This window comes from Rhinoderma darwinii, chromosome 5 (genome assembly GCF_050947455.1).
Source record: "Rhinoderma darwinii isolate aRhiDar2 chromosome 5, aRhiDar2.hap1, whole genome shotgun sequence".
NCBI classification, from domain to species: Eukaryota; Metazoa; Chordata; class Amphibia; order Anura; family Rhinodermatidae; genus Rhinoderma; species Rhinoderma darwinii.
The window spans coordinates 285,044,337-285,059,119 of NC_134691.1; the positions used below are offsets into that span (position 1 = coordinate 285,044,337).

General features: G+C 42.0%; 1 protein-coding gene across 1 annotated transcript in view; it reads right to left on the bottom strand.

Moving 5' to 3' along the window:
* Nucleotides 1-14,783, bottom strand: part of PLCL2 (phospholipase C like 2) — a 172,148-nt gene that overhangs the window by 65,444 nt on the left and 91,921 nt on the right. The window contains exons 3-4 of the mRNA XM_075827230.1: nucleotides 10,269-12,749; nucleotides 6,388-6,591 (exon numbers count right to left, since the gene is read on the bottom strand). Of these exons, the coding sequence (XP_075683345.1) occupies nucleotides 6,388-6,591; nucleotides 10,269-12,749 (2,685 nt within the window). The remainder of the gene's footprint in view (nucleotides 1-6,387; nucleotides 6,592-10,268; nucleotides 12,750-14,783) is intronic.

Below are 14,783 nucleotides of genomic sequence, written 5' to 3' on the forward strand. Positions count from 1 at the left end.
GAGTTTGCAATTTACATTTATACATGAAGGCGAGTCACAGGAGACTCCAAATATTCACTGCACGCAGGCAGGTCAGTGTCACACTTATTTGTGATTCTGTAGACATACAGGTCGCAGTTATTTACCAGAACCAAGCTCCATTCTCACACCTAGGGCATTAAATACCCGGTCAAATAGATCTCAGATCCCTCCTACTTGAAGTGGTAAGGATTCTCTAAGGTCGCCCACGCTGAAGGAGGCAAGAGGTGAGGAGCACCACTCTCCCCAGATTTTCAAGAATTTATATTGACATCCTCTATGTTTATATACTATATTCTCATATGGGAGAATAGCATTGACCAGGCTTTTCCATTGTGATGTATCCGGAAAAGTGTCCCCCATCCATCGGATGGCTATCGCTTTTCTGGCTAAGAACAGGGCTTCTCGCAGGAAGATACTCTCATAGTGTGTCCGGGTTCTCTCTCCCAACAGCCCCAATAAGCATAGACCTGGTTCACATGGAATCGGGTTGGTCATAATTGAGGACAGTATTTGCGTCACTTCTTTCCAGAAATTGGCTATGACTGGGCATAACCACATCATGTGATCAAAGCCAGCTTGATCTTGAGAGCATCTAGGACATCGTGTGCTAGGTGCCCTTCCCATCCGATATAATCTGATGGGGGTAATATAACATCTGTGTATGATGTACAATTGCGTCAATTTATTGTTCGCTGCAGGCGAGACCAAGAGATGTGATCCCATGGCCTCCCCCCAGTCCTCACTAGATAATGTAGGAATAAGACCCCTCCATCCAACCTCAACCGACATCTCAGCGTGAGCGACCCTCTGCGATAGGAGGTAAGTATAAAGTGCAGATACCATCCCCCTTGGTCCCTGTGTTCTCAGAATACCAATGAGTGGAAGTGAAGAAATGGATCTCTGATCTTCCCTGAACTGGGATTGTAAAGCATGCCTAATCTGTACACAGCGGAATGCGTCTCTCTCAGGGACCCGGAATGTATCCTGTATCTCTCTGGCTGATATCATATGTCCCTCGTCATCTATCAGGTTTTGCACCTGCGTTATACCTACTTCAATCCAAAAATCAGAATCCTGCATCCCCCTAAAATGAGAAAGACCCTGATGAGACCAAAGTGGCAGCTCTGCAACTATGTCCTCCCATTCCAGAACTTTCTTAACATGTGACCAAACCTGTCTGGCTAGTTTAATTATTGGCAAGGAATGCCTAGGGCTATATCCATGCGGCTCAAGTATGGGCCACAAAGAGGGGATCCTAAGAAAATGGGCCAAGTGGAGATCCGCATTAGGCATTGGTTCCTCAGCCACCCATGTTTTAATAAATCTTAATTGGCCTGCCAAGTAATACAAGAACACGTCAGGTAGAGCAGCCCCCGCCTGTTCCTTGGGACGTTGGAGCGTGCTAAGTTTAAGCTTGGGGCGGCTCTCCCCCCATACAAATGAGGAAAATAAGGAGCTTACCAGGTTGAAAAATCGTTTAGGGACCAGGGTGTCCGCGTGTTCTAGGAGGTATAACATTTTGGGCAGCACTATCATCTTAATTAAATTTATTCTTCCTGCAGTCGATATAGGGAGCGCCTTCCAGACAGCAAATTTATCTCTCAGATATGTCAACAGGGGATATATATTTAGATCATATGAAGCGCCACTATCCCTAACTATATGGACCCCTAAGTATTTAAAACCGGAAACCACCTGCAGGCCCTGGAAGTCCTTATCCCACCCACAGTTATCGGGTCTAAGGGGCATAAGAAATGACTTACTCCAATTGATATATAGGCCTGAGAACCGTCCAAACTCTTCTAGTATTGTCATTGCTCTTGGTAAGGAGGCGTTTGGATTAGCCATATACAAAATCATGTCATCGGCATAAAGACCAATCCGATCCTCCCGTGGTCCTATGCGGATACCCTGAAAAGCCGCATCTAGACGGATGCGGATAGCCAGGGGCTCAATGGCCACTGCAAACAGAAGAGGGGACAGGGGGCATCCCTGCCTCGTACCTCTATGGAGACAAAAGGAGGGAGACAAAATCCCATTGACCAACACCGATGCCTTCGGATCTTTGTATAAGATGTTAATCCATTTAAGGAATCTCTCGCCAAAACCAAATCTGCGAAGGACCTCAAACAAATAAGGCCACTCTACTGAATCAAAGGCCTTAGCCGTGTCCAACGAGGCCAATGCCCAGTCCTGCTGCTCCCACCACCCTATCTGGGTCACCACCTGAGCTCTGCGGATATTATCCGATGTTGACTTGCCTGGGATAAAACCGGATTGGTCCGGATGAATAATATCTGTGATAGCACCACTAAGTCTATTAGCTAAAAGTTTGGTTAGGATTTTATAATCCACATTGAGTAGGGATATCGGGCGGTACGACTCACATTCCTCTGAATTTTTTCCTGGTTTCAAAATGACAACTATAGTGGCCTCTCTCATCGAGACTGGTAATTCACCCTTCTGAAAGGCGTCCTCAAATACAGTTAATAACTGGGAATTTAGAGTATCTGCATATTTAATATACACCTCTAGAGGGAGACCATCCGGACCTGACGCCTTCCCTTTTGTCATGGAGGATAAGCATTCTTCTATCTCCTGTACCGAGAAAGGGGCCTCTAACTTGATTCTATTCTCCTCTGACAACCCTGGGAAGTGTGCCCCATCTAAATAGGAGTTCAATTCCTCCATCGAATACTGTGCCTGCGAAGTGTAGAGTTCCCCATAAAAATCTGCAAATCTATTCAGTATGTCTAATGGTGTATTAGCTGTACCCTGGTTTGGTTGGGATATACGTAGCACTGGGGGGGACATGGTATTCTGTTTCGCTATTTGTGCAAGCAGCTTACTCGACTGATTACCGTGCTCAAAAAAGGATTGTTTAGAGAAGAATATCCTTCTTGCTGCCTTTTCCTTGACTAGAAGCAAGTATTGTCTGCCTGCTGCCAGCCACGCTTCTCTGTTAACCTGGGATGGGTCCCGTACGAAAGTATCCTCTAAACCCCTGCATTGTTGTGCTAAATCCATTTCTTGTCTGGCTGAGGAACGTTTAACATAGGAAATAGAGGATCTCAAGCACCCTCTCAAATACGCTTTTAATGTATCCCACACCAGTGCACTATTTTGTTCTTGTGAATGCGCTTCTAAAAAGACATCTAGTTGGTCAGGTATTCTGTCACTTCCCGTAAACAACTGCAACCAAAATGGGTGTATCTTAAGAGCTCCCCTCCTTCCCTCTGCCCGTTGATGTAACTGTAAAAGAATCGGGCTATGATCCGACACCCCTCTGGGCAAGTGCTCTATAGAAGCCATGCTTGAGAAAATGGCGGGAGATCCCATCACGTAGTCAATGCGAGACAGAGCGTTAAACTGCGGAGTATGGCACGTGTATTCCCTTATTCCCGGGTGGCTCACTCTCCATAGATCCAACCATCCTATCTCCTCTATCATAGATGCTAGCGGAGTGGGGCTCGTGGGGTCCCGGGGGCCCGACCTAGCAGTAAAGCGATCCAACAGAGGGTCTATGGTGAGGTTCAGGTCCCCCATTAGTATAACTCGCGCCTCCTGATAAGTGGATGCGAATGTGATGGCCTCTCTGAGTATACTCATTGAGCCCTGTGGCGGGTTGTAGATACCAATTATGACATAAGGGACAGAGTTTACATTAGCATGAACCAGCACATATCTACCATCAGTATCTATTCTTGTATGTAACGCCTCCCAGCGTAAATTCCTATGTACTAGCAGTGATACTCCCCGTGATGCTGAGGATCTAGTAGCATGCCGCCCCCATTGAATCCAAGATTTACCCAGCATATGCACCTTATCTGCCGTAAGATGCGTTTCCTGAAGGCATATAATATGAGGCATGTGCCTCCGTAGTATAGAAAAGATCACATTTCTCTTACCCGGCGTTCCCATCCCCCTCACATTCCAGGACATAAATTTAAGCGTCGCCATATTCCACTCTATACCATATCTCTATGTGAGGGCACCATCCCCCCACAATCAGCGAGCAGTGATAATGGGACCCTGTTCCCATGTCATCATGTAGCAGGCATGCAAAACCGATTTGAACCTTAAACCAATAACTTTGAACAATTAAGCTCATCAGGAGCTGCTTAAGCCTACAAGGCATAAAAAATGCAAAGTGCATAAAAACGGGGGAAGTTTCCACTGCTTAGGTTAGTAACACAGAGGAATCAAGATAAGCAATAGTACCTTCTCAATGGCTTCACCCATTGTTAAGCTGTATTTCAGCCATATAAGATTCCATGTTCCCTTTCTTATAACTTAGATAAACGTGAGGGTAATTAATCCAGTCATTTAAACTATAACATTTTACTCCTATGCCGCCTCAATATATCTGCCCCTCTCCCCTTATCTTCTTCAAGGTTTAGTACATACATATACTCAGTACATCAAGAACACTTGTGTGTGCGAGATCAAATATCAACTGCATAGGGACCCCTCATAAAATGCATATTGCAATCATGTAAACTCACTGTCCCCTTCATATAAAACGTGGTCTTCAAGTCAGCGTCGAGGAGACCGTCCATGTCTGGTGAGCCACTCATCTGCCGCCTCAGGGGTAGTGAAAAACACTGATCTCTCTCCATCCACAACTCTCAGTCGCGCAGGGTACGCCATAGAATATGGGATCTGACGCTCCCGAAGTCGTCTCTTGACGTGCATGTACGAGGCCCTCTTTCGTTGTAGCTCCGGGGAAAAATCAGGAAAAATGGACACCGTCGTGTTCTCCACTCTAATCACTCCTTTGCGCCTTGCCGCCTGCAGCACCAAATCTCGATCCTTGCAATTTAGCAATCTCGCCAGCAATGGTCTGGGATTTGCCCCGGGTGGTGGTGGTTTCGCTGGCACTCTGTGCGCCCTTTCAACTGCAAAGGCCATTGAAAATACTGTATCCGGAAATAGGTCTTTCAGCCACTTCTCCACAAATTCATCTGGTCTAGGCCCCTCCGACCTTTCAGGGAGGCCTATTATCCTCAGATTATTTCTTCTCAGTCGATTCTCGAGATCATCTGCTTTTTGGCGCCACAACTCCACTTTCCCCGACAGGTCTCTCAGCGTGCGCGGTACTGCTGCCGTCACATCTTCTAGGTCCGAAACCCTTGTCTCAACCTGAGTTACCCGGTCTCTCAGATTATGGAGGTCCTACCGAATCAGACCGACATCCACCTTCACCTTCGTTGTTACCGAGGTACGTGTCTCCAGAATCGCCGCCAGGAGCGTCTCCGTCACCTACTTCAGCGTTAACTCAGGGGGCACCGCTTCCCCTGCCTCGGCGAGTGCAGCAGACCGTCTCTCCTGAACATGTGCCGACGAGGACTGCTCCCCCCGGGCGCCATCTTGTCCCGAGTTCCTGGCGAACTCTTTCAGTTTTTCCACTGCTCCCGATGTCTTGGAGGGTCCCATATTTTGTCGAGTGGGTTTCCTACCCTTCTTTCTCAACAGGTAAGGAATTTTGGCTGAAATACTTTCTCCACAGGATGAAATACAGGGTTCAGCACACGGAGCTAAGGTTCAGTGCGACCGCTCACATCCGTGCCTGGCCACGCCCCCCTTTCAATACTCTTTTTAACCAAACATATATGTCTAATATGCGACCTATCAGCATAGTTCTAAGTGTGTTACTGTGATTTGAATTCCTATAATGCACAGCTGCCTGGCGTCAGGATTTCAAAAGAATTCAGAATTTATCTTTCTGTCTAAACAGCCAATAAACCATGTAATTAAAAAGTGCTGCAAAATAAGAAAAGTATTTCCAAAATTACTCAGCTTGTCAGTGTCAAATTCAAGAGTGGAGCTTTTTTTTTTTGAAAGTTATTTAAAAGGGTTGCCATCAAGGAAACGGCATAAAAATTTCGTATTTACAGAGCACAACATAGGTAAAGTTTTTCTTTTGGTGTTCTGCAGGTTACAACACCTTAGGACTCATGCACATGTAAGACCCGGACATGGTTGTGTGGAGGCACATGGGGTCCCATACAGCTCTGTACTACAGAGACACAGGGACTCTGTGCCGGAGTACCATGCTTCTAGGGAAGAATCAGTCCATACATACAGCATCCAAAAGGAGCATGCCACAATTTCTCTCTATCGGATTAGTACTAAATCCAAAAGAAAATACCTCCGTACGCCTCCATATCAAGTCACAGGTATACAGTAAGGCCCCGTGCACCTCTATTGGTGCCCTATTACAGCTCCGTATATACAGCCGTATACATGAGGTTTAACTCGGAGGATGAAAACTCAATTGACTGTAAAGTCCTTCACATATCTCAATATCTACGAAAATATATACACATGTTCAAAATAATGCAGAATTGTGACATGAATACTCACAGAGTCATATGATGTTAAAATCCTTTTCATGACCTCTGGAACCGTGCCTTGTAGCTCCATGGTGGGATACTGATCATGGAGATTCATGACAAATACTGGGGTGTTGTCAGGTCCAGCTAGGCGGGACGACAGAGCCTTGATACACTGCATAATATTAGCCACAGGAGAAAGTCCACACAGCTCTTTAAATGAAACCACAGCATTCTGTGTATTAAAAAATATACATTGTGATTAGTGTATAGTACATATATATTGCTATGATATATCTACAAATATTCAAACCTACAATATACCCATAGAATTGCTGCTTATTGTTAGCCTTCCAGTAATCTTGAGGTTGGTAGTGCCAACTTTGCAACAAGTCACAATATAGCATTCACCTGGAAGAGAAGTAGCAGTTTACAATGAAAAGTCAATAATCACTGACAAGCTACTATGTCCAAGGGGATTCATCTGGTATCCTAAATTGCATTGTAGACTCAATACTCATTTAATGCAGCAGAGTCTCAACAGAAAACTGTGCCGGCCAAACACAAACAAGCTGCTCTATTTCGAGAACACGACTGCCTCTAGGATGTCTAAAACGAAATGTTTAACTAATTGCCAATAGAGCTGCTCTTAAAGAAATGGAGCAGAAGTCAATTAGTTATAAAGGTCGATGGGGGGGGGGGGGGGGGGGGATGCAATACAAGTATATGAGACCACAAGAAACAAAAAAGAAACTTTCGATCTGCTTAATATTATCCTGGTTTAGAACTTAGGGCCCTGTTCACACATAGTTCTTTTACGGACAGAAAAATCACGAATTTTGAGGCAGATCTTGACCTCCCTGCAAATTCTTGCCGCGATTTTCTGTCAGAGGAATGGGAGGTCAGAGGCGGATCCGCAGTAAGAAAGAGCATGCCGCTTTTTTTTACCGCGAGTGGAAAAAAACTGCTTTGCCTACTATTGAAATCAAGGGAAGGCAGTTTTGGACGTTTTTTAATGGCTGATTCAGTTGCAGTTTCCGCGTAAAAAAAAACTCTGTGTGAACAGGGCCTACGAGATACATATTGATCACTCCTGCACCTTAACTTTCTTAGAAGACAGGAGTTACTTAGGCACTGTTCACATCTGAATGCAGCGCTTTTTTTCCTGTCAAAATGACGGACTCCACGCCAGAACCGGACAGACCCCATTGTAAGTCTATGGGGTCCGTTAGGCACTGGTATATCCGGTGTACGACTGGTCCGTTCATGGCGTTTTGGCTTCCGTTATGAATGGAAGCCACAACAAGAGTGTAAATATTGCCTTACTTTTGAACGTTCAATGACTAGAACATATTGAAGGCTGTCATTCTTCTAACTTCTCAAACATTTAAAAAAAAAAAAAAAAACAGTATTGTCAAGTATAACATATAACCATGATTTGATTTTATTTTTTTACAGTGCAGGACTAGCAACTGTAGGCCTGGAATATACGTCATCTACATTACAGCCTTATTAATATATACTAATAAGGAAAGGAATCTGGATTTAACTAGCCGTAAGGAATTCCTACTTGACAAGGTCCTCACCAGCAGTGCATGGTTGATAAAAAAAAAGAAATATAACCCAACTTGTTAATGTCACTCCTCATGTGTAACATACAGAGTGGTTTGGGAAGGGCGGGGTCCCCCCTTCTCTGCATTCAACATAATAACATGGATTGTAACAGGGCCTATATGATATGTTAGAAAACTGATCAAAGGTTTGGACCCCCAATTAGTATAATTTTTCTTAAAAAGCATCTGTTTTATAGCTTACAAAATAATTCTCTGTTTTGAATGTTTTTATAAAACTTTTTTCTTAAATCAAATTAGAACAACAAATTGGGGGTAAGGGTGGATAATGTAAAGACAGTAGAGAGTGGCAGAGTGAACAGGGGGGGGGGGGTGAGTGTCCAGTAGGGGATTAGCCATGCTTGGGAAAGAGACCCTCATGTTTATTGAATGCAATGCTGGAGTGTGAACATTAGTCCATGCAAGAACAGGGCTTGTAAGTCTACACAAATTATTTGAGAACGTGTGCTAATTTCATCAGTTTCGTAAACAAAGTGGTGCCTCATGAATATTCAAAATAACATCTACCCCTGTCTATCCCTACTAGAGTACATTATTTAGCAGCTTCTTCTACTTGCTAATACTGGATTGTCCTGTCATATGATCTGAGATTCACTGGTTAACAGGGATTGGACAAAGCCCACTCTAAACGTGTGTACAAGCTCCGCCCCATAGACTTGTTCACAAATAATTACATTTCAACACACAATGTTACACCAAAATAAGAAAAATAATATAACCTCTCAAACAATATATTATAAGCGAACACGGATTCTAACTGGAAAAACAGTAGGATTCTCAAACCAGAGATCAAGACTTGTATGTGTTCTTTAAGCAGTAAATCAATCATATATAAGAAAGCAGCAAATCATTAAGACTTAAAACAGTCTGGACACATTTTTGAAGATGAACGTAATGAGAATTGTGCTGGACACTTTTCAAAACTGTGGCTAACCAGAACATATTGCGGTCATACACCATTTTTATGATCATAGAATAGTACTGAAATAGGTTTGTGCAATAGCCCTGTAATAGAAAGTTAAACGTTAACATATTCAATCTACGGTGACTTTGCTAATCAAATCTGATATATTATCTACGTCTCAAAAAGATCTGTGTTTTTTTTGTTAATTTTTTTCTTACCTATAAGGTAAACTCTAAAACTGGTCGACGGCCACCAGAAATCCTGATCAAGAACAAATGTTTAGGTAAACCAAGGATGTAGTGGCAAAATGCCTGATTTTTGGTATCATTCACCACACACTAAGGCCAAATTCACACGAGCGTGTTAAACATCTGTGGGACGGCCGTTGAAACAGCGGCCGTCCCACGGACCTATGTAATGAATGTCCCACGGACCTATTGAATGTGGCCGTTCACACAGCCGTTGTTTCAACGGACCGTGTGAAGGGGCCGTGGGAAAATAGGACATGTCCTATCTTTTCACGCATCACGCATCCCTCCATAGAGTCTCATCTATGGGGAATGCGAGACATCGCGTCCCGCAGCGCTGCAGTATTTCACGTCCGAGATGTGCCACGATCGTGTGAATTAGGCCTAAGCTGTTATCCCTTATAACTTGGTTATTGTTGAAAACACACATTTATCATTATGTTTCTCAATGTCGGAAAATCTTGAAGCGGTTGTTACATTACTGCATAGTTTGCTTTTATGGATAACTCCAGGGAAGTGCAGCGAAGCATGTACACTAAGTCAGATTGTCTTTTACATGTCAAAGTAAAATAATGTCTCCCTCTTTCAAACAAAGCAAAACTGCAAACCTGTGAATTAAAACAGGATCCTTAAATATTTCTTTAAACCGCATGTTAGCATTGTGAGACTTTATGAATAGAAATATGTTCCAGCCACTAGTATTAAACTGCTGCAGTAAGTATTAAAGAGACTCGGTCACGGAAGGCAGACTACAGTACACGAATGTCTGCCTGCACGTAAACTGGAAAGTTTAGGTTCTGACCAGATTACAGGCACCAATTCAGATTTTACCTCCCTATCAAAATGAAAAAGATTCCAACCACAAGGTTCTGAACCCTGCTGTAAAATCTGTAACGAGCCCTTCAACTATCATGTACCATTTATAGTACTGTTGTGTGGCAGAGGACCTCAGGTATATAAACTAGGAAGCGACTGCTACCTCGGCTTCCTATAAACCCCGGAGTTATGCTGCTTTTGGGATTTATAGTGCATGAAAACCAGTCGGAGAGTTAAAAAAAAAAAATAATTATATTATTCTGTATGCTTCCTTTGAGGTACATTTAGTTCCTGTCTATAATAATTGTCTTACCTGCATGTTTTCACGTAGATCTGTGGCATCTCTTATAGGCTGAATTGCGTTTTTGAAGACTTCATCAATGGACTTTATCAGTAATGTCCTCATTGATGCATAATCCCTTGACTTCTTAGCTTTCCTAACTGACAGACCACGTTTATGAGGCTTTCCTCCACCTCTGCGATTTGTAATCGCTACATGGACAAATAAAGATGAATGAGCCAAAATATCTCCAGTTAAAGATTGTAGAGGAACATGTCTGTAGCCAGGTTGTAGACACTCAAATGGTATAGTATACTGCCCAATAAACTCATCTCCGATATAGTCATCGTCGAGCACCACAAAACGAACCATTGTTAGTTCTGGAAGATTAATCTGAAATTCAAAGCTTTCATCAAATATTGGATTGTCTCCATTCTGATGCACTGTTTTTGTCCTCTGTTCGGCACAGTCAGCAGGAATTCCATGGATTTCAACATAGACATAGGGATCCACAACATCTCCTTTAGCTCCTGACCCTTTGGGTTTTGGAAAATTCTGCCCACTTATGATTTTAATATGAAGAAGCTGAGGAGAAACTCCAGGCACAGAATCTTTTGTGTTTGCACTAAAAAAAGAAATTTCCTCACGCATGATGGCAGGTCGTAGAACAAATCCACAGTTTCCATTCTGTCGAAACCAGCCAATGTTGAGATCCATCATTAGACCTGGAGTCTGAAAATTCATAGCAACTATTTGGCAACCACATTTCCAATAATCTTGTGGGTTCATGTTACTAGAGTCTATTCTCATTGGGCTTGGGAATATTCGAGACAGAAACTTTTTGTTATAGTTGACAAAATCACCAGGGCTTTCATTCGCATATTTGCCCGCTGCTACTTCATTGAAGGAGCACACTTCCCAATACTTCTGGTTCTGGAAAGATGTTTGAAAGTCAGTGAACTGAACAGACTTACAAAGGCTAACAAGGTCTGATAGCTCTTTGCAAAGCTGTATTCGCTTCACAGTGACAATATTTTGCTGTTCCTCCCCTTTTTCCACCCTTTGAGACATCTCCACACCTTCATCTTCATCTGTAACATCACCTTCAAATCCCAAACACTCAGGGGGGAGTTTTTTAGCCTTCATTAATATTTTGCCTTTTAAAGCCTCAAGAGATGGAAGATAAGCTTCTTCTGCATTTGGAGGAGTAGTATAAAGTTTGTCTCCTAAGATTTTTTTCATGTGTTGAACCATAACTTTCTGCTGCTTGACAGAACAATGGTTTTCTAAACAAAGAATTAATGGAAACTCCGAAGCATGGAAGACATATTTGTTAATTATGTCAATCACACTACGGAAGACAATCTGTGTTGTCATTGTATGGCCAGTGTAAATAACAGGTTCATTATCTGGACCATCCCAGACATCCAGTTCAACACTTCTGCACCCCATTTTGAGAGCACGAATATACCCTGTAATATCTGAAGGACCCCTAAACTGATCTTCTATTAAATATGTATTATGGGATGAATTTATATAGTAGTGGGATACAGGTTGTGTCATATCTTGGCAAACTTTTTTGTGTTCTGGATCAAAAATACAACAATCTGGAGACATGAGATAATTTGTAAAACCATCCAAAGACAGGAAACCTTTTTCCTGGCCTTTAGATGGCTCATATTTCTTGATAATGTCAAGGCTGATATCCTCCGTTACCTGTGCCACACCTTGCTCTGCTTCCAAAAACATCATGAGGTCCTTTGAGTCCAAGTATTCCTTATTGCTCGAGAACTGCACTAGCAAAAAGTAAATCTCTGGTCTAGTGCATAGCTCATGGAAAACTTCAATAAACTCATCTTGGGTTACATCAGTGTGACTTTTTTCTTTAGATTTCTGTAATTCTTTAAATTTTAGTTCAATTTTGCTGTTTTTAAGACCTGGGTTTAAATTTTTTATAAATTGCACTGCTTTACAAAGAGGTACCTGTCCCACATTTTCCTCATCTACTTCCCTGAACATTTGAGCAAGCCATGACATCCGCATGTTATCCTGGAAACTTTCAATCATGTCAAGTGTATGCTTCCCGTATGAAATTAAATACCGTAAACCTGTTACCCAAATATTGGCAACATCAGCAGAATTTGCAACAAGATCTAAAGATTCATAATTATCTCCATATATGATAGAAAAAGCACAGTCTTCTGAAATCTGGTCATAAATTCCATTGCTACGAAAAATATCAGTATTTTTTCCAGTTCGGACCTCTTTCACAGACTTCATGTCTATTTTTGCTTTTTCAGAATCTTTCTTTGATGGCTCCCACCTCAAGGATTGCATATCTGCATCCAAAAGAAAGTATCGGTGATAGATCCTGGAGTTGGATCTGACTTTTTTCAGTTCAGATCCTTCAACCATTGCATTGATGCAATCGCTTGCGCTGCTGATCTTTTTCTCGGCTGGCATACTGCTAAATGATACAGTCTTCTTTCGTTCTCGCTTCTGCTTTGTGCCATCCTAGAAACGAAAGTTAGAAAAATAGATTAATTGCAACAAAAAAAAAACAAAAACACAAAAAACAAAACCACAATATAAAAAGAAAACTTAATTACTGAAAACCAAAGTTTCCATTGGTATCACCATTGGTGATGGATCCAGTGCAAATGGTTTCCGTTCGTCACCGTTATGAAAGGGTTCCGTCATTTTGACTGAATCAATACTGTAGTCGACTGCACTAATTATTCCGTCAAAACAACGGAACCCTTGCAAAACGGTGACAAACTGAAACCATTTGCACCGTATCCGTCAATATTGAAATCAATGGTGATGCAAATGGAAACCTATGGTTTCAGTTTGGATTCCATTCATGGGTTCCCTTGATGGAAAGCTCCGACAAAGCCCATGAACGGAGTCCCGAAGCAGATCTGAACGAAGCCTTAGTATGTCATTCTCTGCTGGGGACACTACAAGTTATATTTAACACAAGAACTAGAAAATTACTAAGGTCATAATGAGTCAAAACACGAGGTTATTTGAAGACATTAAGAAAAAGACATAGTGCATTTTAAAAGTTTCATATATCCATGTATAATCTAAAATAAAAAAAATAAGCTACATATCTAATAACAGAGAGCTTCAAACCGAAGCTTTGCCTGAACACCAAAACTCCAAGTCCAGGATCACACACAGTTTTTATGTCGTTTTTGGCTCAGTTTTTTGACGGAACAGAAGAGGACATAAAAGAAAGGAGATGCATTAGTATTTTTTTTATACCTTTTCTTCCTTTATCAATCCACTCATTGATTTGGCTCAAAAAACGGAGCCAAAAACTGAACCAAAACGGTATATGTGATCCTGGCCTTGGGCCTACTCTTTTAGGAGTAGATAGTGCTCGGTACAAGTGTGTCATAAGAGGTATAAACTAGAATTTTTGTCCCCTCATGTTTTCCATAAGAGCCTATGGACTTTATAGAGGGGGACTCCCATTTGGGCCATCCATTATGAGCCAAAGTGGATCTCCTTTAGAATCCAAGCAAGATCAACTGTTCGCCAGGAATCTCTGGAGTCAGACGCATTCAGCTGATCGCCGCGGTAGCTCTCAATTTTAAAAGGGGTTGTCTAGTGACAACCTCTTTAAAACAGAAGACCAAGGCTATAGCAGAACATTGGTCAGAACTAGGAGTGTTATATGAAGATATTTTACCAACTATAAAATACACGTATCCAACGATGCGAGAATATATCCCATCAAATTATGCTTTCAATCATACTGTATGTGTGTTTTAGCTGAGGTGGCTTTTCTAAATCTGGCCGTAGACATTTAGGAGACCACAACAAAGTTCATGGACTCTGTCAAACTAAAGTATGGCATGTAATATTTCAGAATACTTTTAAAAAGCACTTGGAAGCTGCAGCTGTCGGCCTAGGTTGAAGCCAGGAGATTTAGTATGAACACACTGTACTATGACTAGTCTTCATAAGCTACTTTTGAGCCAACTAAAAAGTTAAAACAGGACAAGAACAACAGAGGGAACACGTGGAAGAAACTATGGTTAATGATCCAGTAGTCACTTGATGTTTGAACATAGATCGAAAACTAATTTAATACAAAGAACTGGAAAAATGTTAAAAGAACAAGCTTTCAACACAAGGACAGAGTAAGGCAATATGGTTCAGACTGACTATGTTGGTGTAATCCATTGCACCTACAGTATCTTCTCCAGTCTAGATCTGCAGCACTGGGAGTCAGACAGTAGAAGCATGGCCTTCTTCTAGGGACAATGCACTTTAATATCTACATTTTCTATAACTTCAGTACAATTGCAACATACTGTACATTTTTGGGGAAATCTCAAGTTTTCAGACCAAATGTTAGTTTTAGGACGGATCTGAGGACTTCATTGATCTTTGATGTTCACCAACTCTTAACTGCTCAAACCTCCTGACAGTCCATGACATTTGGGGACTCAAAGGCCAGATACAACGAGCTGGATGTGCTGTCTCTAACAGCCAAGCAACTTTACACAAGTGAGAGATGTGGAATACCTTGAT